At 28.7% G+C, this 24,070-nt stretch overlaps 1 protein-coding gene and 1 pseudogene across 1 annotated transcript; one reads left to right on the top strand and one right to left on the bottom strand.

Annotated features, from left to right (window-relative positions):
* The window catches only part of LOC136086787 (uncharacterized), a 987-nt pseudogene extending 356 nt beyond the window's left edge, over positions 1 to 631 (top strand).
* Positions 632 to 1,014: 383 nt separating this feature from the next.
* LOC136086786 (uncharacterized) lies at positions 1,015 to 1,611 on the bottom strand. The gene has a single exon (XM_065809276.1). It carries the CDS (start codon positions 1,609 to 1,611, stop codon positions 1,015 to 1,017), a length of 597 nt encoding a protein of 198 aa, XP_065665348.1.
* Between the last annotated feature and the right edge of the window lie 22,459 nt (positions 1,612 to 24,070).

The following is a 24,070-nucleotide window of genomic DNA, read 5'->3' as shown; positions in this document are numbered from 1 at the left end:
AGCTGTCACTTTAGGAACGAAAAGTGGAAGTGGAAAAATTGTATACGAGTTTTATGATAAGTTGATTGAAATTTGGGGTTTTTCAGCAAATATAAAACCTTTGTCTTTTGGCATAAAGAGTAGTGAAGTCGATAAAGAAAAAATAAACAGTCATAATGAAGAAACTGAATATAATGATATTAATGAAGAATCTCTTGACCACTTATCAACGCCACCACAAGAATGTTTTTCTGAAACAATTACATCTACAACAAGTTGTAAAAGAAAGACAAATGTTGTTCCTAAACTAATTGATAACAAGAGAAAACATTTAGAAAAAAATTTATCTGCAAGTCAACGTGAAAAACTATTATTCGCTGAAGCAAAAGAAGACGCTAAATTTAAGATTGATTTGGCTGAAAGTTTACGTTTATCAAGCAAAAGCTTTGCTAAATCACTAGAACAAGTAAGCAATTCCATGGTTAATGTGGGAAATAGCATGTGTCGTTCAATTGAAATGTTAGCGATGGCAATGCAACCTATTCAACCACAATATTTGACACAACCCCAACCTATTCCAACTAATGACAATTTTAACGCACCTACATATTCTCAAAATTTTCAAGATCCTCATCCAACTCCTGAGAAATAGCAAAAGTAGCAAAACTGTTTTATACACACTTTTTATTACATTTTTATTTTTTGCTGTGACTATAAAGAGCATATGTTCCTATATGATAGTATAGTGTTAAAAGATAGTTGTTAGTTTTTTCTAATATGAAACACATCCATAACTTTGTTTTATTAATGTTGTTTAGTAAAGGTTTATAGTATTTTACATACTTATTTGGTAAAATACTAATCAAGATTTTGAAGGGGTATATAAAACTAAATATAATTACAAAACTATATATTTTAAACAATAAACAAAACTATATATTTTAATTATGCAGAAAATAAATGCAAAATTCTAAAAAATGCAGAAGTCTGTGATTTTACCATTATAAGTGATTTTATGATTTAAGCATATTATTGTTATTCATTTGGCAAACATTCTGAAATGTAAGATGTAAGCAATTTTCTTGTGAACTCTCCTTCTGCTGTATTGTTTGAATAAACTGGGTTTGGTTGATTAATATAAGTTTCTTCATTATACTTAATTAGCTGAACTTGGTTATTTACACTGTCAGAATCAACTAATGTTTTGTGTTTCTTACAAAAATTATGTAATACAAATGTAGCATAAACAATTATTGGTACAAGTTCCAATTTAAAATCTATTTTTCTGGTAAGAATTGCCCAACGAGCTTTTAATCTCCCAAATGCACATTCGATAGGGTTTCGAGCTGATCGAAGCATGCTATTAAATACTACTTGCTCGTTACTGCTACAGGTTTGATACTCTTTTATACAAAACGGAGTTAAGGGATAGGCTGGATCACCAACGATATATGTTCCAATTTTTTCGTATCCATGCAATACTGATTGAAATGCACCTGGTAAGAAACCATCGCGAAGTTTTTTGTTTATGGATGAGTTGGAAAATACTTTGCTATCGTGAACACTTCCAGGCCAAACGCATTCTACATCCATAAACATTCCTTTATAATCACATACTGCTTGAACATTCATGGAATAATATTATTTATAACAAAAATAATCTTGAGAGTTTTCAACAGGACATACAATTGGCACATGCGTACCGTCTATACAACCAAAAGCTTGAATCATGCCAAACTTGGATTCAAACTCAGCCACCTTTTGTCTCATTTCGATTTCTTTTTTCGGTAGAGATATATAGATTGGCCGTAGGTGATAAACAATTTTTTCACACACTTGTGTAATAATTGAAGAGACTGTATTTACTGCTATCCCAAAGCAGTTGGCTGTCATTATCCTTAAGATAGTATAGAGTAATTGCAAGCTTTTTTTCTGTGCTCAAAGCTCTATAATTAGGGGATTTTAGATTAGGTGCTATGAAGGGTTTAAGCTGTTTAGCCAAGTTCCTAAATGCACTTTTTGACAATCTAAAATTTTTAAACCAGTAACTTTCAGGAGAAATACCAGATATCATGTTTTTCCACCATTTATCAGACCGTCCAATTTTGTACCAATAGCTACGGGGTTTTTTACTATTTCTTCTCAACATTTTATCTTTAAGCTTTTTAAGGCGAAAGTTTTTTTTTCTTAAGAGATTGTTAATGATAAGTTTAATGTGATGCTCGTTTTGTAAAATACGTAATAATATTATACTTTTAATGTGCATCAAATAAGATTGGAAAGCTATTATATTAGTTGTAGCAATAAGAACAATTTTTTTTTTAACTTCCATTTTTAATTTAATAATTTGCGCGATTATGAAAACAAATGTCACGTGATTAAAAACGTCCCGTTTGAGCGAGATGTTTTTTTCCATATGAACACAGCCGAAATTCATCCCGCCTAACCGGGGCACCTCGGTTAGGCGGGATGAATTTTATCCTTATGAACAGCCCCTAAGTTCCCTTATTTTAAATTAACTGCAGCCGATTTTCTTTAGGAATTGTCAGGCGATAATAGATGTTCAAAATTTACTATAAATATTATGTTTAATAGAGGACTTTGCATTTTACATGGATTTTAAATTTACTAAAATATGCATTTTTTGAAGTAGTTTCATCTAGTTTAATATATGGAATATTTTATAAAAGTAAAAATAAATAATTGAACTATTTTTAACAATTTAGGTAGCAAGTACGATTGTATAAAGAAAAAAAAAATGTTTTTGAACATGTATTTATAGAAATTAAACAAACAGAATAAATACTAGAGTATTTTTAATAACATAAAGTAGGTATATTTTGGGAGCTTTAAAGTTGGTTTAAATAATTATATCTGCAGCTGATTTTTTTTTGAATAGTATATGCATACTAGAATTTAATAAAATAATATCGATCAAGTCCATGCATGCGGACTTAAGTTTAAGGAAGAAGTTAGAATTGTAGACAAAAATTTTATTTTATGCTAGTTTTAAACACAAATAAATTATGGAAATACACAATAATAATTATTATTTCAAATTAAACTTTATACCATAAAATTTGGTTAAAAAAAAAAATCTATACATGTGTCCATATAGTTTTAAATCTATTTTTGCAAGAATTATTTATCGATTTTTAATCGCTCTTGGATACGGTTAATGACTTTTCTTTCAAGAAAAAATATGAAACCTAGATTTTTTTGAAAAGACTGGATAATGCTGTGTTAAAAAATTATAACAGTAACAAAAAATACAGATGTTTTTCTGAATTTTGGCCAAAAATCAATTTTTGGCGAACCACTGTGCAGTGATTTAAAGATGAAGGATTTTTCCAATCGAAACTCTCGGGCAGTAATACAAATTGAAAATGGTACAAATTGAAAATGGTATCCATTAATATTCACTAGACATTATAAATTAACTGATGAGAATGCAGAACATACCAGCTTTGATACTCACCATTAAATGGATATGTTTATTATTTCAAGCGTAAGCTTTAATTAGTAAATATGAAAAAAATTCTCCTTTAATACAAGGGTTTAGTCTTTAAAAAATTTGACAACGTGATGTCGAGCTACATGATAATAGTGAAAGTTATATATCGGCTTGTATATTTTTAAGAAAATATTATTTCACTGCACAATGGTATCATTATGCGCATCCTCGAGCTATTAGCTCATTATTAGCCTTTTTTAGTTGCACATATTGATAAGCATGGCAATCCAGGTCGCGGAAAAACATCTACTGCTGCCAGATGAGCTTATTTGAGGGGTCAAAAAGTACTTTTGTTTATTGCTGATAAAATATAAAAACGTGATATAAAATATAAAGTGTGTCAATTGATTTAACACCTGACTTATCACATGTCAATCAATTGTCAGTGACAGTTCTTTAAATAAGCAAAACTAATTAAACTAATTGAGTTTTTTTTGACATTCATTAAGTTTGGAAGTTACACTGGAATTGAATTATCAAATGCATTACTAAAGTTCTTCTCATACAATATTGACATTAACAACTGTCATGGTCAGACGTATGATAATGCATCAAATATGACTGGTACTGTTACCATGGTGTTTAAGCTCATATTATATCTGTTTGTGAATATGCAACTTACACACCTTGCTTTGCGTTTTCATTAAATTTAGTTCAAAAAATGCTATTGGTTGTTGTAGTGCATCAGATTGTTTTATGACAGGCAACGGATCAATACATTCTTAGTGCCTCCACTCATCGATGGACAAATATGACAAAAGCGCTAGCAAAAGACAAGAAAACAGTGCCCAAAGAACTATCAGACACAGGTTGCAAAGATAAAAATCAAATAGATGAAGCTAGGAGCGAAATCTGTAACGGGTTGAGTTGGTGGCAGTTACTGTCGTCGATTAAGCTTACTATGGAAAACCTGTCTCTACGGGTCCTGAAGGTTCAGTTTTGGTAGCTTAGGTTTTGTAAGTGGAAAAGTGGAGTTCTATACCACCTCTTTTGTCTCTTGTGTCTACTATAGTAAATTTGGTCATGCAGCCTCAACGCGGAGCAACAAGAAGCATAGATCAGTAGATTAGTGATAAAGGCTAATGCATGTCCGGTCTCGTCAGATTAGGAGTGTAATATAAATCTGAATTCATTGGTTGTTACGAGTAGCATGAAAGAAAGTAACGTACTCTCAATTGGAAAGGGGACTGTACCAGTCAATAACATAACAGCAAGAGCTTGTGGGAGAAATACGTGCGTGATCACACACCCGGGTACCGATGAAATTTAGTGCTGTCCTGTGTGTGTAGAGATACATAACAGCGGTAAGGATCTTAAAACGACATTTTGCAAAACGTCACTCGAGTGTAAAAATAAGCGGTTACCAATGCAATCTGTGTCCAGTTGTTAGTGAACACCAATTAAGTGTGGGGACACATCTGAGGTACTGCAGAGGCGTAAAAGAAGTGATTAAAAAAAAGTTTGCTTGCGCGAGCTGCTTTTTTCTAAGAGCTTCAAGTGCATATGGAAAGCAATCATATAGCGGAATGGAACAATCAGCTGATGGAGAAAAAATAATTTGCCTGGACAGACCGAGAATTAAGGGAGCTTGAGGTATAGAAAGATATGGGAAGGAAAGATGTGAAACTATATCTCTTATCCCTGCGTCAAAACGACTACAGTAACCCGGCTGAACGGTCAATCTTTGCATATTGCAGGGAGAAAACCAATTGGTCCAAGACCATAAGAAAGGTATCAAGATATCGAAAAGTATCAGAGGTTTAAGACAACCTAAAAAGGTTTATTCATATAGTTTCCAGAAGGGTTTAAACCTAACAGAAATTTGCGGAAATCGAGAAAGTATAGATTTCTTCAAGTATGCTGTAGAAAAAAGCGAGCTGAGACTGATAGCAAAATCCTAAACGAGACTTTTATCAATAAACCAGAAGATTAGATTAGACCCGAGATGGAGTTAGTACAACCTATGTACATTGACCGACTGGAGAAAGGAAATCATTTTAGTAGCTTAAAGCACAATAATTTAAAATGTTTTATTAAAAATATTTAAAATAAAATAACTTTTAGCTGAGATATAATGTTTCAGGCAAAACTGTCCCGTTATGCCTTACTGTCCTAATATGCCCTGCTCTACACTACAACAAACAAAGGCATGAACCTGGGTTTTTGCTAAAACACGAGAAAAATTTTGGTATATACACAGACATGGTTAGTGAATCCCTATTTCAAGATATTGCAAAGTCTGATGATAAGATATTACATCTTATGATATATCAAGATTCTTTTGAAGTTGTCAACCCAATTGGGTCAGGAAGAAACAAACATAAAATTCTTGCAGTTTACTTAACGTTAGCTAATATTCCATCCAACAAGAGACATTCATCGGAGCAGCTACAGCTGTTACTTATGTGTACAGATACAGATCTTTGGTCTCAGCAATGTATTTGCACCAATATCTTCTGAATTGGCAGAAAAGTCTGGTTGCTCTGTTCCTGTTTCAATAAGTTAATCAATAAACTTCTATGAATACTAGGGGTAATTTAACATCATTCTACAGGAGGTATTAGGCTTAGCACAGTTTCGCACTTTACTGTTTCAATACTGTTTAGTAATACGTGCAGAGTTTGATTTTAATCCTCAATTTTGAGGACCAAATAAAGCTTTTTTTCGTAGTAACTACGACGAAAAAAAGCTTTATTTTATAATACTCTTATATATTAATACGGTAATGAATAGTGCGCATAGTTACGCCTAATGTTTCGCCTATTGTTCGTATTGTTATTTACGGTTCTGTATTCTGTAAAATACACTATTTCTTAGTTTTTAAGAAGTTTCTAGACTTTTTTATGCGCGGTTTCTTTTTCCATGCGGTCTTTCAAGTTAAGTCAGCTTACGAATTCGAGATGATATACTTTTATTCTCGGGAAGAGTTGTTCATTGTTTAAAGTCTCAAGGAGATGTTGTTCATTGTTTAAAACAAAAATTTAAATAGTCGTTTGTTTGTTGTTGGTTGTTTTTATTATTCTAATTTTTATAGCCTGTTTTCATTTTTTAGAAGAAGTTAGAAATAAAATGTCTGGTAAAATAGTTTTTATAATACAATCTAAACATAAATGCTGTAACTTATCTAATCTTCTAAATATGAATACTGTAATTCAATATTGTTAGTGTCGTTTCACTTTCTTTTTTAATAAAAAACTTTCTAGGCTTTTCTAAAAGCGTTTCTTTACTTAAGCGTTTCTTTCAAGCAAGGTCTTCCAGTCGATTAGAGCTGATAAATTTTTAGTTTCAAGTGGAACTGATGTTGTTCATTGTTTAAAAACTAAAATTTGTTTGTTGTTCGTTGTTTTCATTTTTCTGTTTTTTTTTTTAGAAGAAGTTAAAACTAAAATGACAAGTAAAAAATTCTTTTTTAGTACAATGTTTCTTTTTTAGTAAAGTGTTTCAGTTTTGTCTTCAGTCTTTTTAGATCATTTTAAGCAAGTATTTTTCATTTTTTTAGAGCAGTTAGAAGGAGCCGAAGGCCTTTTTAGTAAGTATATAGTGTATAGTAGTTTATTTATAGTTTTTATATTAGTAACATAGTTATATTAGTTTATTTATAGTTTATATTAGTTTATATAGTATATAGTAGTTTATTTATAGTTTATATTAGTTCAAGTTTATTTATCGTTTATATTAGTAAGTTTATTTATAGATTATAGATTAGGATTAATGAGAATACAAATTTTTTTTTAGACAGAGTAGCTGACAGCGACTTAAGTAAGTTTTATAATTTAGATTTTATTTGAGTACAAATGTAGCATTAGCATTTTTATTGTATATAATTTTATCTCAATTTTTATTTTTAGACAGACAGGTAGAACTCAGTAAGGACTTAGATTTTGAAGATTTAAAAACTTCTTTTGAATATTCTTTTAAAGCATTGAATACGTTTTAAAAATTTTAATAATATTTGTCATTTAGGTGTGGTAGCATCATCAGTTGGTGCAAGTGGTAGTAATGTCTTTTATTTTATTTTACAGCAAATAGTAATGTTTTTTAATTTTTTTTAAAAGGAATCAATAAATATTGTTTATTTAAACATAATTATCAGGATAAAATAGATAAGATAGATAAAATAGCTTTTTTATTTAATATTTTTTTATTTAGTTATAACTTCAGTTGCACCAGCCACAACAGGTAACTTCGTACATTTATTTTAACATACTTGAATTACATTTGTTACTTAACTTTTCAAACAATAAATATTGTTTATTTCAACATTATCGTCAAGATTATATAAATAAACTTTTTATTTGATAATTTATTTTAGTTGCTTCTGGATCAACTTTAAATAATGGTAACTCATTAATTCATATTTTATTATATATAAATGCAGATAAAAAAATGTAAGTTGGAAATTTTTGTAGATTTAAAAGCAGTAAGCTTTTTTCTAAAGGTTCTTTCTATTTTTGGAATAAATCCACTATCACTACATTTGTTCTATGTTTATATAATGTACTTTAATAATTTTTGTCATTTGAAAAAAAATATATCAATGTTAAATTACACCAGGTTGTCGAAAATAGTTATAGTTTAATGATAATGTTGTAGACTGTTAGAGCAGATTATAGATCTTTGATCTATATAATATATTTAATAACCTACTATCAATGGGAAAATTTACTATCAGTCGTTTGTTTGTTTTTCTGTTTAGTTGACAACAATGAAGAGAGAGGTAGTATATTTAAACGGATTTTAATTTTTTTATAAGGTAACTAAAATGTTTTTTAAAATATCGTTGTTGACTTGAAAGTAAAACAGTAGGTTTTTATATTTTTATACAATAAGCACAAGAACGTATAGTTGTTGGGCTTAACTAAGGTAATACTTAAAATTATATTGTCAATAATAGAGAAGAAATTTAAAATTCTCAGTAAGACAGCTTATTATTTTACCTCAAGTTAGTTTAATTAAAATTTATTTTCTTTAGTTGATCAAGAGAGAGCTAATAAAGGTATTAGTTACATTAGTTTAGTGAATTTATTTTTAAAAGGTTAAGTATATACTTTAACGTCTATACATTTAAGTGCTTTTATTGTTTAGACACAGAATTGAAGACTGAAATAAGTCAGTGTTTTTGCTATTAAAATAATTGTTAATAGGAATTTGTTTATTTGTACTGTAACTGGAATTTTAAAACTTCAAGTACTAAAGCTTTATTTTCTTTTTTGTTTTAGGAGAGTTGGAAAAAAAACTAAAAAATAAATTATGTGATTAGTATAGTTAAATAAAGCATTTATATCTGTACACTCAGTAGTCCAAGTCAGTTGTCACATTTTAGAAATTGTCCAGGAGAGAGTAAATAGTAAAAAAATTAGTCTTTATTGGCTTTTTATTCTTGATGGTTAAATTTATGTTTTATTTAATTTGTCTTATTTAATTTGTATTGAGGCACATGAAATATAATTCTGACAAAAATAAAAAGTTAAATAAAAAAAGTGAAAAGTCATTTCTGAACTACAGACGTTTTTCCTTTGAACATTGTGGGGACACCAGACCCTTTATATTGACCAAACTTTGTTTCACATTGTTGCAGGAAAACAGTCTTTATACCTATGTAGATACTGAAAAATTAAAAAGGTCTCATACATAACTCATTTTCCCAAAAAACTGGATAACCGACCTTTGTCTTCTGAGGTACAGATATTAAAATTTAAAGTTTTTTTTAGTTTTGGTTTAGTTTACAGTTAATTTTAGTTTAGTTTTAATTAGTTTTAGCTTCAGTTATCTTTTATCTTACTTTAGACAACTTCATGTAAGAAATGAGGGGAATAGGTAAAAAAAATTATAGTTAATTATTTATTTATACATAAATATAGTTCTATCAATTATTCTGAGGTATATTTTTTGTCTTTAGTGTCTGGAGAAGCATAACTGGTAGGGCTGTGTTTTAAATTTTATATATTTTTTACGGAGAAATATGTGCAATAGGTGAAAGAATTATCTATTATAAATATGACATTTTTAAACTGTTTGCATTTTACTCATATTTTTATTAAAATTAAATTTCTCACAAGTTTAACTTTTTTTAATTTACTTTTTTTTAATATATTTTTAACATCCTCTTCATCCTGTGAAAATGGTGAGGTTATGCTTTTTATTTTGATTTAAAAAAATTGCAAATGTTTTTAGATTTTATTATACCCTTCTATTTGTAATTTTAGAGTCGTTAACATTTGAGGAATATGAAAGATATCGCTCCCAACACCCAGGGCCTCTCTCGGAGAGGTCCTTCAATAGGTGGCGAAGTAATGGCGGTATGGATGAGCCATCCTTCAAATGGAGGGCTCATCCATACCGGGGTGTTGGGAGACACCGAAGAAAAATCAGTGAAGATATTTAAAACTTTTTTGTTGCCGTTTTTTCTTTGGTGACTTTTTTTCTTTTTTTTTATTATGTAATTTTTTTTTTAATTTGTAATTTTTTATTTTTTATAATATACTATTGTTTGTATTTGGTTTGTTTTTGTCTTTTTTAATTGAAATTTTATTTGTTTTTCACCAATTAAACTTAAATATAGTTAAATTGATTCACTACCCAATCATCATAACAGGATGCTACATTCTATTTGTTAAAAATAATTAATTGGTAGTTTAATTTATTGAAAACACTGCTTTTAAAATTTACTATAAGCCCAGACTATTTAGCTATATAAATGCAATTTATTTATATTTATTTGATTTTTTATCTTAAATGTTTTTAGTTTGGCTCCTTGAAGCATTTTTTTTTTCTTTTTAAATAAAATATTTTAAATCTATTGTAATGTCTTTTAAATATAACTAAAGTTTACTAAAAGCCAACGTGAAATAACGTCATAAAACAACACCGACAAGTTGCATCATGACAGCAGTTTAAGTATGACAACAGGCTACCAAAAAGCAGGTAAATTGTTTTCCAGTTTGTTTGTTTTGTTTTTCTTTTATGTCTACTTATCTGTTACAATTTTTTATTTTCGGTTTGTCATATGACGCATTAATGCAATATAAAAAAGATCAAAGTTTACATATTTTTTACAATTTGTAATACACATTAGGGTAGAGTGATTTTGAAAATTTTTGAAATTTGATTTGCCTGAGCAGCAAATCAATATCTTTTGGTGAAAAAAGAACCTTACTCTTTTTTTTTTATAGTTTAGATAAGTTCTTGAGGTTCCCCTTTGGATTCTAAATTTTTGATGGGTCCTAATATTGTTTAAATTTTTTTTCTCTAAACTATATTAACTTGATACTTAAAAGAAGCAAAATATTATACTGATTTTGAAAATAATATTTGTTTTTATTAAAAAATTAAAATTAAAAAGTAGAGTAAAAAAAAAGGTAGAGTTGTTTTTTTCATTAAAAACCCCCGTTCTCAACAAAACGGGGGTTTAAGGTATATTTTTGCAAGTATTTTTTTCACTAAAAAATTTTTCTAATAATTAATAATAATAATTATTTATGAAACAAGCATTTTTTTCTGCTTTTTTTGAGTCCAAGGTTAATATGGTTTAGAAAAAAAAAATTCAAAAATATTAGGACCTGTCAAGAATTTAAATTCCAAAGAGGACCCTCAAGGGTCCTCTTTGGAATTTAAATTCTTCTTATAATCAATAGACATTGATTCATCTTATAATCAATAGACATTGATTCGTGTCTCAGTAATATTGGTTTTTAAACTCTTTTTTTTTTGCTATGAAAATCGCTCCACCCTAATACACATGTTTGATTGTAAATTGACTTTTTTTTGTTTGAAACGTATTTGTACTCAATTGCTTCGTTATTTATAATAAATTTATTTAGTTGTGTGCATTTATCGTTTTAAAGACAATTTCCTTTTTTAAAGAAACATGTATCAAGGGGATACCAAAAAATTAATAACTCATAAATAAATTACTTCACTTCATATTCTTATTAATTAAAGTTCATGTTATAAAAAATATAACAAGAATTTAGCTTTAATCTTTCGTCAATTTAAGGCATGATGAAGTGTTATTATTTTGTGTCAGTAACTAAAAACGTATTGTGTTGAACTTAGTAATGTCTAGGAAAATGGTTCGGCCATACACTGATATGACCTATGTCAGTTGTAAATTACTCAAATAACGTTAAATAATTGGTAAATTAATTTATTTTAATTTTACAGATAGTTTAATTTTTTAATTTGAAGTAGTTTTTCTTTCAGGGTATTAGTTAAGGTATCGCAACTTTAAATTGTGGAAAACAGCAACTATAAATTAACAGACCGACCGTAATCCGTATTACGGGTTGCTTTCTGCTAGTACTTTAATATTAGTGGTAATATTTACATATTACCACTAATATTACTATTGTTTCAACGGAATAATAAATAAACTTAAAAGAATCTTATAAATTGTGATTTTTTTTAATAAAAGACTATATTTTAACTTTAAATTGATTGTAAAACTATAATACACAATTTCTAACCAATGTTGCATGTTCAGGATTGCGCACCAATTATAGGCCATCTCTGGGAAAAAAAAGTGAATAGCCGTAGGATCTGTTAGCTGACATACTAAACATAACTTCTAAATGACCTTTTGGTAAATAACTTCCCTGAAAGCAGGTGAAACACCATATTCTCCAACGAATACAACTGCAACTTCACCAACTATAGTTTGCAAATAAAACATTAAACTATGTAAGCAAAGTTGATTGCAATGATGTTGCTTTCTAAAATTTACATATTTTAAAACATGATTCATAGGTTAAACCACATTATCAGTAATTAAGGCAAAATAAAGACAGGCGTATTGAATTCTGATTTATTTTAAAAAATTGGTATTGGAATTATGATATATATAACTTCTTGTAAATCTTGTAAAGCTTGCGAAAAAAAAATGGAAGCAAAACTACCTTTCTATTATAGCAACATAAAATATGTGCTCCATCAAGAAATATTTTAGCACAGCAATGCTGACAGATCTGGTTCATTTCTCCTAAATAATTATAATCTAGTATGGTATCTCTTCTTGTTATATATTACATTTTTTTTGTTTTTTCGTACATTTTGAGAATGATTTATCTGGTCTCGGCCTATCTCTTTCATTTAATTACTTTCAACTCGTCTAACCATGATGTTCTAATTTAGGTATAAAATAATTTCTTTTTACTAAGCAGCATTTCTTACATTTTGATGACAAATAATTTCAGCTTGCCTAATCATTTCACTAAACTATCAATTATTTTTAAGTTGATAATATCGCTTCTAATAAATTATTTAAGCCTAATATCATCCATTTCAATTTCACTGTTACCAGTAAACATATTAACAGTGGTATTACGACTGTAATAATATGTAATAATAAACAAAGAAACACAAAAGAATTTCAATAGTTAAGATCTTTTCTATAACATTTACCATTATTTTAAGTGAACATGATAATAAAATAAAATATTAAAAAAAAAATTAAAAATATCAAAATATTAATAGTTTAAAGTTCTAAATATATCTACAATGTAATAAACATATCTATCAAGAGATAAATAATAATGTTCAAGTAAAAATCAACAAAAACCTGCAATCCTAATAACAAACATATTACTTAATAATAAAAACAAAAACATAATGTTGAATCTTACTTGGTTTCTTATCTATAAAACAAATTTATTTAACTATTTAAAAGAAAAAAAAATTAAAATGTCTTATGCAATGTAAAGCAATATATTACAAAAAATCAAATGCAATTACTTTAGAATATATGATATATAAACCTCTACAATTTAACTCATTAGTTTAACCACTGGTTTTTCATTCAGGTTAAAAATTAATAAACAAAAATTAAAATAAATTATTATTAATTTAAAATATTAATTTTTAAAATAAAAACGTTTAACAATTTAATTTAGGATTTATCGAAATCCATTTTTTTTTGCAATGTCAGTCAGTATACTTTTATCTAAAGTAATAAAAAAGATAAAACCATTTAAAAACAAATTTAAAAATCTAAATATATATTCAGTTACCTTAAAAATAAAGCATAACACAACACACTTTTGACAACTTTTAACAGAGTATCTTTTACTTTTTCAAATACCTCTTTTTTCTTTCTAAGAGAAAATATATATATAGATACAGAGAAATATAAAATGTACTGAAATATACGCAAATTTATGTATATACACTTAGATGTCAACAAATAACAGTCTTATTTATTTAAAGAAAAAGAAACAGGCTATAAAAATTAGAAAAATACAAATAATGAACAACAAACAAACATTTATTAAGATTTTTATTGTAAAATTAATTAATGAACAACATCAATTGTTTCTTGAAACTAAAAATTTATCAGCTCTAATTTGCTTGCTTGACCTTCATTGAAAGACCGCGTGGAATATAGAACCGCTTATAGAAATGCCTTTAAAAACAAAAGTGAAACGACACTAACACAATAATAAATTACAGTATTTATATTACGATTATCTTTAGAAGCCTCTATAGATTTTTTTATACCCCTTTATGCTAAAGCTGTTTTTACCAGAGTGATAACTGTAATAGATTGCCCTCAGCAAAAAAGAACAGCACTTTGCAGAATTTTTTATATTACTTGCAGCTGATGCATCAATGGATTCAATAATTCCATATAAATTTTGTTCTGAGATATCATCTCTTATGATGTTCGTATTGGAAAATAGCGTTTCTATAGAGGATGTGAAAATTTACGTACATAAATCTAAATCATTGTACTTAATTCTGTTAATTGTTCGTAAAATGGAAATAAACGCTCTGATGTAGCGATGCTGGTTGATAATATTGCAATAATTTACATTCATACATTCAATGAATCATGTGGTGATATCAGCATAATTGAAAATTCTTAAAATCCAGCTAAGTATGGTCGCGCATACTACTTTACTTAACATGGAAGTCAAATTAGAAGAATGCGCGATTTCACTGTAGATAAAGAAATCGCAAAAAGTTTGTTTTTGATGACCATCCAGATGTGAACTGCGACAATCTCCTTCCGTTTTAAAGAAAGAAACAACTTATGGTTTTTTTTGGTTTTTTACTGTTCATGCTCATTGCTGTGGATTTCATGTAATTCCAGGCAGAGAAGGTCGAAAGAATCCTGCAGCGTCGCTTTATACTCATTCTCCGGAAGCTCCGGACGATTTATTTTATGATTTTTGCTTGCAATTTATCTGAGTATTGTAAAAACAGAGAGTCGCAGTATTTTTTAAAGACTAGATTTTTTCATGATATTTTTCATGGATACACATATAAATGTTCCAATACTTTTAAATCCAGTCGTTTGACTTCTTCGTCTCACGTGAACACCGTCCATATGCGAACAATTTAATAATTATATTCAAAGAATCAAGCGTTCAGCGAAGGTAATGTCGCAAGCGCATTTTATGTTTTACTTAAAATTTTTGTATATCTTTTAGAATAAGTCAAAGCGAACCTCATTTCAAAGAATAAATCGAAGCGAAACTCTTTTCAAAGAAAGCTGAATATTGTTCATCAAGGGTCCCAAAATTAAACAAGAATGCTTAATATTGTTCAACAAGGATCTCAAAATTAAACAATTGTTTGAAATATTATATTATTAAATATTACTATCTTGGCTTGATGTATTGAACTTTACTTACATTTATGTATTTTTAATAGGTTGTTCCTCACTATTAAGCTGGTGTTTTAAGCTTCATTTTTTTAAAATTTTATTCCATATTAGGGTGGCCTGTTTGAGATTATTTTTTTTAATGGAGTTTCGAGTGATGACATTAAATTTTAACACGTTGGATATAGAATATTACATATTTATAATGATTTTCATTTATAAGAAAACATGAGTACGAAAGATCCTTGGGAAAACCTAATAAATTACAATACTCTTCTCATGATACAGTTTTTGTTTAACGTTTCTGTTATTAAAAAAGATGCAATCAATAATAACTTGTCTACTTATTGTCTCAGAATTAGAAAATGTGATACTCTTGCGTGCTAAATACAAGGAGGGGGAGCGTGTAATTTAAAAGTAAAAGCAAAAATAGTGTAAATATTTATAATATTTAACTTTAAATGAAAAATAGCGGGGTAACTTTGAATGTAAATCTTTGCTCTCACTTATGAGAATAATATATTAATTAATGCTTTTACTTGCAAGAATTATTTATATGAAACAGTTTGAAGCTTAATTATGGATTGAACAGTTTAATTGAAATAAATTCATGGATTTGTTTCACTTGGCCATGGGGAAATTTTGCAAATAAAAATTAGGTAGATTTTTATACAGACTGGCTTTATAACCATCGTATGAGAAAAGTTCAAGTATCTTGAGAGAAAGGTTTTCTTCTACAGATTTTTTATGAAGTAGTGTTTATCATTTAAGTTAAGTTGTTACTCATGCTGCACTTTTGGGGCAACAAAATTCTGATTTTTTTACATATCTTCACTGCAGAGCAAAACTCAAGTTTTTCAAAGGTAAAGTTTTTGGTGAAAATCATTTAATTGGTTTAAAATAGAATTTGAATAGTTGAGTTAACTACTTATTGATATTGTACTTGTTTTTTGGGTTAATCCAAAATTTGGGGTTGTTTAATGCACGTATTTTTATTAGCATTAAAAAAGTTATATATATATATATATATATATATATATATATATATATATATATATATATATATATATATATATATATATATGTATATATATATATATATATATATATACAGTGAACGAAATTTTCATAGCCGCACACAATTTTTATAAGAATTTTCATTATAGAGACTTAATTAAACGTTTTATCAAGAAATTTCTGTATGTGATATATTTATACCATTGTTTGTTAATTGATAATTAAAAGATAATTGATATCATTGTTTTTATAATTTCTTTATATAAAAAAATTTAGTTATTTGATTTATTTGAGTGCGAAATTTGTATAGACGCAGTTCTGTTTTATTAAATTTGAGATATAATTTTTAGTTTTGGTGTTGAAAAAATCAATTTAAATTGTAAGTAATTTCATAATTGACTTATAAAAATATTTTTCATAAATTTAAAATTCAATGTTTCATATTTTTAGTGAAATGGCACACGGAAAATTTTTAAATGACCATGAAAAAGGTTTAATTAAAGCATTTAAGGATTCCGGGTTATCTAATAGAGAAATTGGACGAAAAATTGGACGATCTGAAAAGGTGATTAGAAACTTTTTGAAACTTGGGTCAGTATATGGCGTCAATCAAAAAATACGTAAAAACTACAAGATAACGAAAAGGAAAGTGGAACAAATTCGACAAATAGCGACAAAACAAAAGTTAACTGCGAGTCAAATCATATCAGAATTAAGTTTGACAATCACTCCTAGACGTGTTCAATAAATATTGTCAAGATCTGATAATATAAAATGGCGAAAACCACTAAAAAAGCCATGTTTAAAGCAAATACACAAAGAAGCACGACTTAAATTCGCCAGAAAATATATGGATTTTGGAGAAAAGTGGAAATATGTCGTATTTTCTGACGAAAAGAAGCTTAATCCTGATGGACCAGATGGTTTTAGCTATTACTGGCATGATTTGCGAAAAAAAAATGCACCTCGTTTGTCACGCAATTTTGGTGGTGGATCATTAATGACATGGGCAGCATTTTGTATCAATGGAAAGACATCGATATGTTTTATATCAACAAAAATGAAATCCATTAATTATACAGATTTATTAGAAGATGTCTTAATCGATTTTTTGGAAAATAACTTGAAAGATCAAGTCATTTTCCAACAAGACAATGCACCCATTTATAAATCAAGAGAAACTATGGCATGGTTTGAATCCAAAAACATCGAATTGATGAGATGGCCTGCATATAGTCCAGATCTCAATCCAATTGAGAACCTTTGGGGAATCTTATCTCGAAAGGTTTATGAAAATGGACGACAATTTAGCAGCATTCAAGAGCTTCGAGGTGAAGTCAAAAGGCGTTGGCAAGAAATTCAACCAATGACACTCTAATCGCTCATTAATTCAATGCCAAATAGAATTTTTGAAGTGATTAAGAACCACGGAGGACCCACCAAATATTAAAATTTAAAAAAAATATTTTTTTTATTTTCATTATTTAATTTTAATAGTGCGTCTAATGAAAATTCGCATATGAAAAGTGCATTCCTTATTATTATTTTTTTCTATTTTTATTGTGATATATTTTTATCATAAATACTTTACTAATAAAATACTTAATAACTAAGCTATACAATAAAAATCATATTTTCTTTTTTACCTAGTAAATTTTCCTTAAAAATTAAAATTTCGAATAAAAATTGTGTGCGGCTAAGTAAATTTCGATCACTGTATAAATATATATATATATATATATATATATATATATATATATATATATATATATATATATATATATATATATATATATATATATATATATATATATATATATATATATATGTTTGTTATTTGTGTTTGTGTCGGAATTGACCATAGTGTTTTAAGTGAACATCATTTCTTGACATTCCAAGGGTTTATATAATGTCAAGTATACCTGGCAAATGACGTGTTCTTCCATTACGGTCACTGCTATTAAAAACATATTTGAAAAGGCTGATGATTTTATGACTAATTCTAGCCAAGATAATAGCTCTTTAGAAGAACTATCTAGTTTTAAAGAACTTTTAGTTGAAAAAAATAACAAAATCAAATTAATTGATGATGATTTGATCAATTTAATTAAGGACGAAGAAGAGTTACAGATTGAAGAGAATTTAGCTAATGAATTTTCTTTATATTTTAAGAAGAACATAAAGGTAATCGAAAAATTCAATGATAATATTTACAAAAGTAACGAATCACAATCTAGTACTGTAAAAAGTTTTGCAAATCGCACTAATATTAAGCTTTCACCTTTGAAATTAAGTACCTTTAATGGGAAGCCTAAGGAATGGAAGACGTTTTTTGAAAATTTTGAATGTGCCATTCATAATAATAATGACTTTTCCCCAATTCAAAAGCTTAATTACTTACGAAATTTACTCAAAGGGAAAGCTTTAAAAACAATTTCGGGTTTAGCTTTAACAAATGACAACTACCATACATCTTTAGAATTACTTAAAGAAAGATTTAGTGATAAGCAACTTTTAATTTCAACACATATGAAGTCACTCCTATCTTTAGAGAGAGTGCAGAATATAAGCAATATTTCTTTACTACAACGTATACATGATAATATCGAAGTTCAAATTAGAAGCTTAAAAAACCTAGTTATAGATTCAACTATGTATGGACCTTTATTAATTCCTATTGTGATGCAAAAAATTCCAGAGGAGTTAAATTTAATTATTGCTAAAAACTTTGATTGCTGTTATAATTGGGATATAAAAATATGTTTTAAAATCTTTAAAATCTGAATTACAAGCTAGGGAGAAGGCGCAGTCAGGCAGAGAAGGTAATTTTAATCCATCAACAGCAGAAGTACTACATTCTAGTGCTTCCTTTAAGCCACAGAATGAGTTAAAGTGCATTTTTTGTAGTAAAAATCATAAAAGTGAAAATTGTAAAATTGTAACTAATATAATATCTAGAAGAAATATTTTAAGAGAAAAAAGGCGTTGCTTTAATTGCCTGAAATCAGGTCATGTTTTAAAAGGTTTCCTTCTCATATTGACGATAATAAAAAATCAAACAGTAAGTTGACGTCTGTTGCTAGTACTGAAGCATTAAAATCTAAAAGTGTGTTGTTGCAAACTGCTATGGTTACCGTGAAAAATAAGGATAAAACACTTAGATGTCGCTTATTATTTGACAGTTGTTCTCAACTAAGTTATGTTTCCCCAGCCTTACGTAAAAAGCTCTTTTTACCCACAATTGGTAGAAAGCAATTAAACATTAAAACTTTTGGCAATCAGAGCCAAACACAGACCTTAGACATGGTTAAATTATCTATACTGACTTTAAGAGATTCTTTAAGGTCTATAACTTGTTTTGTCAAGCCCATATGTGCCCCTCTAAGTGGTCAATATATAGAGGAGGCTGTTGATTCGTTTAAACATTTAAAAGATACCACTTTAGCTGATAGTAATTTTGATTGTAAGTCCTTAGAAGTTGATATACAAATTGGAGCGGATTATTGGTCATTTTTTAATGGTAAGATAATTCGTGCCAATACAGTTCCTGTTGCTTTAGAATCATTTGTTGGTTATATATTAAGTGGTAATGTTAATACAACATCTGGAAAAGATTTTTGTGTTTTTTCAACGCACACTTTAAAAGTTGAATCGGAATTCATTGATAAAGTTCCTCAATTTAATAATAATATTAAAAAGTTTTGGGAATTGAAAAAATTCAGGAGTTGAAAATAATATTGTTGAACGTTTTAAGAATAATATTCATTATGATAATAAAGAGTGTAAGTATACAGTTAAATTGCCATTTAAAGAGAACCATCCACTATTGAGTGATAATTATAGTTTATGTATGAAACGTTTGAACACAGTTCTCAAAAAGTTAAAGAATGATTCTGACCTTTTGAATGAATATAATAAAATAATCATTGATCAATTAAAGTCTGGCGTAATAGAGAAAGTAGATAGTTATGATTCGAGTATTGGGGAGGTACATTACTTGTTACATCGCCCAGTGTGTCGTAAAGATAAGACTACAACTAAAGTAAGAATTGTTTTTGATGCAAGTTCCACATTATCAGGTCCATCATTAAATGAATGTATAAATGCTGGACCAAGTTTAGCAACACCTTTATTTTTTATATTATTACGGTTTCGTGCAAATAAATATGCCTTTATTGCAGATATAGAGAAAGCATTTTTACAAATTGCTCTTGATAAAAATGACAGAAATTATTTACGTCTCATATGGTTCGATGATATCTATAATATTAATAATAGTAATTTGTATTCATCTCAACTAGCCACTTATCGTTTATGTCGTGTTCCTTTTGGCGTTACTTCGTCTCCATTTCTCCTTAATGCCACGTTGATATATCATGCAGAGAGGTATTGTCTCTCTGATAGTAAAATTTTGTCTAAGTTTTTACAATCTTGTATATAGATGATTTGAATTCTAGTGGTAGTTCCATTGAAGAAGGGGTTTTATTTTTTGTTAAATGTAAAATTTATTAAAAGGAGGGTTTAACTTAAAAAAATTTGAGTCTAACTCTTTAGATTTCGAGAAACAAATTAATGGTGACAACGCTGAGAGGAAATCAAATTCAAAAGTTTTAGGTCTTAATTGGAATAAGACAGAAGATATGATAATTTAATCGTTTGAGGAGTTGGTAAATATTGCCTCGATAACTCCCACAAAAAGAGAAATAATGAGTTTCATCGCCAGTGTTTATGATCCAATAGGTCTTATAAATGCAGTAGTTGTTACATGCAAAATTTTATTTCAAAAAATTTGCATTGCTAAATTAGGGTGGATTGAAAAACTGTTTGGCGACTTATTGTCTACTTGGAACGTTATTTTAGATGATTTCAAATCTGTTTTTCAAATTGCAGTACTTCGATGGTATATGATCCCCGGGTTGGGTAAAATGAATGATGTAAAGTTTGAATTACATGGGTTTTCTGATGCAAGTGTAAAGTCCTTTTGGTGTTGAGTCTATCTTAGATTTTTTAATGCTAATTTTAGTCGTGCCTCTTTGAGAGCCTCGAAGTCTAGGGTTGCCCCATTAGGCAAGAGCACGATCCCTCGATTGGAACTTTCTGCAACTTTACTTTTAGCAAAATTAATAACATCTATTTATGATCAAATAATATCCGTATATAACATTTGAAATATAGTGTATTGGACTGATTCGACAATTTGCTTGCATTGGATTTTCAAGACTAATAATACCTATGAGCAATTTATACAAAACAGATTAACTAAAATAAGAGAATTGACTTTAATTTGTAATTGGAAATATGTTGAATCGTATAGAAATCCTGCAGATATAACTTCTCGAGGATCTTCTCTCAAGAAATTAAATAATAATGAACTGAATGAATAAAGTTTTCTGGACCCAATTTTTTAAACGATATTAATATCAAATGGCCATATTATGAGCATGTTAATTATGTAAATGAAACACTTGAAGTTTTTTCTAATGTGGCACATGTTAAATTTAATATTATTCTTGACTTTATTAATATTGCTAAATTTAGTGATTTTAGGTATTTACTACGAGTGACATCGTGGATTCCTCGATTTATTAATAATGCAAAAGATAAAAAGACAACCACTTTAAAGTCGATTACTTCTGATGAAATAAATAACTCGAAACGCTTGTAGATTAAATTTTCACAGATAAATCTAATTGATGAGAATAATTTTAAACAGTTACGAAAAGATCTACGTTTATTCGTTGATGATGGAATATTTCGAAGTCGTGGCAGAATTGAGAATGCTGATTTAGAATACGACATTAAGTTTCCTATTTTTATTTTCAATCACTGTTATATTTCTAAATTGTTAATTTTACATTTTCATAAGCTTGTAAAGCACAATGGAGTAAAAGAAACGATCAATGCTTTAAGATCTCAGTATTGGATACCTTGTTGCAGGCGTTTAGCAAAGAGTGTGATACGAGAATGTTCAACTTGTCGACGTATGGACGTAAACCTTATTCTTATCCACCTGCTCCTCCTTTACCTGAGAGTCGTTTAAACTCTGATTTTGCTTTCAAGTGAAGAGCGTTAGATTATGCTGGTCCAGTATACATTAGAGATGATTATGATAAAAGTACATTAAATAAAGCTTGGACTTTTTTGTTTACATGCAGCAGCAGTCGTTCGATTATATTAGACTTAGTAGCTGACTGCTCATCAAGTGCATTTATTTTGGGTATTCGTCGATTGGAAGGCGGGGTGTTCCTAAAACTATTTATTTTGACAATGGCTCTCAATTCGTTCCATTTGAAACTCAATCATTTGCTGCAAACCATTCTATAAGACGGAAATTTAATGCTCCTTCTTGGGGAGGGATGTTTGAACGACTAGTACGAATGACGAAAAGATGTTTAAAGAAATCCTTAAAGACCTCGAAAGCTTCATATGAAGAATTGCGAACTTTACTTACTGAAATTGAAATGGTTCTAAACAACCGACCTTTAACATATTTACATAATAATCAAGGTGACGAGGCACTCACACCAAATCATTTGGTTTTCGGACATAAATTAAAGTTTGAGTCGAGTCTTGGTACTTGTGATGAAATAGAACAAGATCTGCATATACGAAACAATAACTTAAGTAATATATTGGATCGTTTTAGAAAAAGATTTAAAAATGAGTACTTAACAGAATTACGTGAGTATCATCGATCGAACCGGAGTAATGGTTGTTATAGTGTTAGTGTTAATGACAGTTTTAATTAAAAGTGTTAACTAAAAAAGACAATTATGGAAGTTAGGACGTGTCGACGAGTTAACATATTCAAACGATGGACTTATTCGAGTCGCTAAAGTTCGATACATACAAGAAAATGGTAAATCCTGTTTAGTCTCTCGACCCATTATTAAGCTGTATCCTATGGAATATTCTGGTAAATAAAAGACGTTAACTGTAACCTTTGTTAACGAGAAGAATATTCTTTTACTCGTCCATGGTGGCGTGAGTGTTGAAGCCTATTCGGCTTCCCGCGAATAACCTATTGGTTATAACTACTTCCCGCGATGCTTTGCATGTTTAGCCATGCTCTTTATATAGTTCTTATAGTTCATGTTAGTTTAGCTTCATGTTATCTTCTCATCTTCTTACTAACTTTATAATATATGATAGTAACTAAAACCTGTAGTTATTTATATACGTAAACCGTTGAGTAGATTAAAGTACTCAATATTTGGAGCCTACGAAGAGAGAAGTATTCATTAGGCGAGTTAGTTGTACCGCAGTCATTTGGAAAGTCAGTGATAAAAGAAAAATATTTAGAAAATGAAGATTTTACAGTAGAAGGACGAAAACAATCTTATGATACCATAAGAAAATATTTTAATGAAAAGCACAAAGAGTTCATGAGAATCAAAAGTGACAAAGAATATACTGATATGTCAGAAACCAATATTATAGACTTTTTAAAAAGAATTCATGAAGACAATGAAACTCAACAATTAACTACAGAAGAACTCAGATCAAGACTTCAATTTTTTGAACGAAAACGTCATTTAATGTTTTGGCACGATGCTTCAACTGTCTGTAACCATGGGTATATTCTTATGACAGTTTCAGCTCTATGATACCGCTTTATACTACACAGATGAAGAATATAATTTAATACGTGGGCAAAAAATTAATATTCAGGCAATTGTTGAATCTCCTATATGGTATCTGTTGGCCAGATCACCTTCAACGGATGATTTACTGTTGTATTCAACGACCAGAATGAATGACGTTATTTCTCTAAAAACTCCTACACTTATAAATAATATAGAAATTACCGATGAAATGCGATTTTTTAAGAAAGATGGGCCAGCTACTCAGTTTGAGGCTAGACAGCAAAAAGGAGGGCACTATTTGTGTTAAGTGTGTGGCATAAATGTAGAACAAAACATAAATTTTATATTTGGAAGCAATTGTAAATATGAAAATCT

The sequence above is a fragment of the Hydra vulgaris genome, chromosome 11, assembly GCF_038396675.1.
Source record: "Hydra vulgaris chromosome 11, alternate assembly HydraT2T_AEP".
Classification (NCBI taxonomy): domain Eukaryota; kingdom Metazoa; phylum Cnidaria; class Hydrozoa; order Anthoathecata; family Hydridae; genus Hydra; species Hydra vulgaris.
This window is presented reverse-complemented; position numbering and strand designations above follow the sequence as displayed.

Coding starts and splice junctions, on each gene's coding strand:
- LOC136086786 (XM_065809276.1), bottom strand. CDS start 1,611: ATGAATGTTCAAGCAGTATGTGATTATAAAGGAATGTTTATGGATGTA.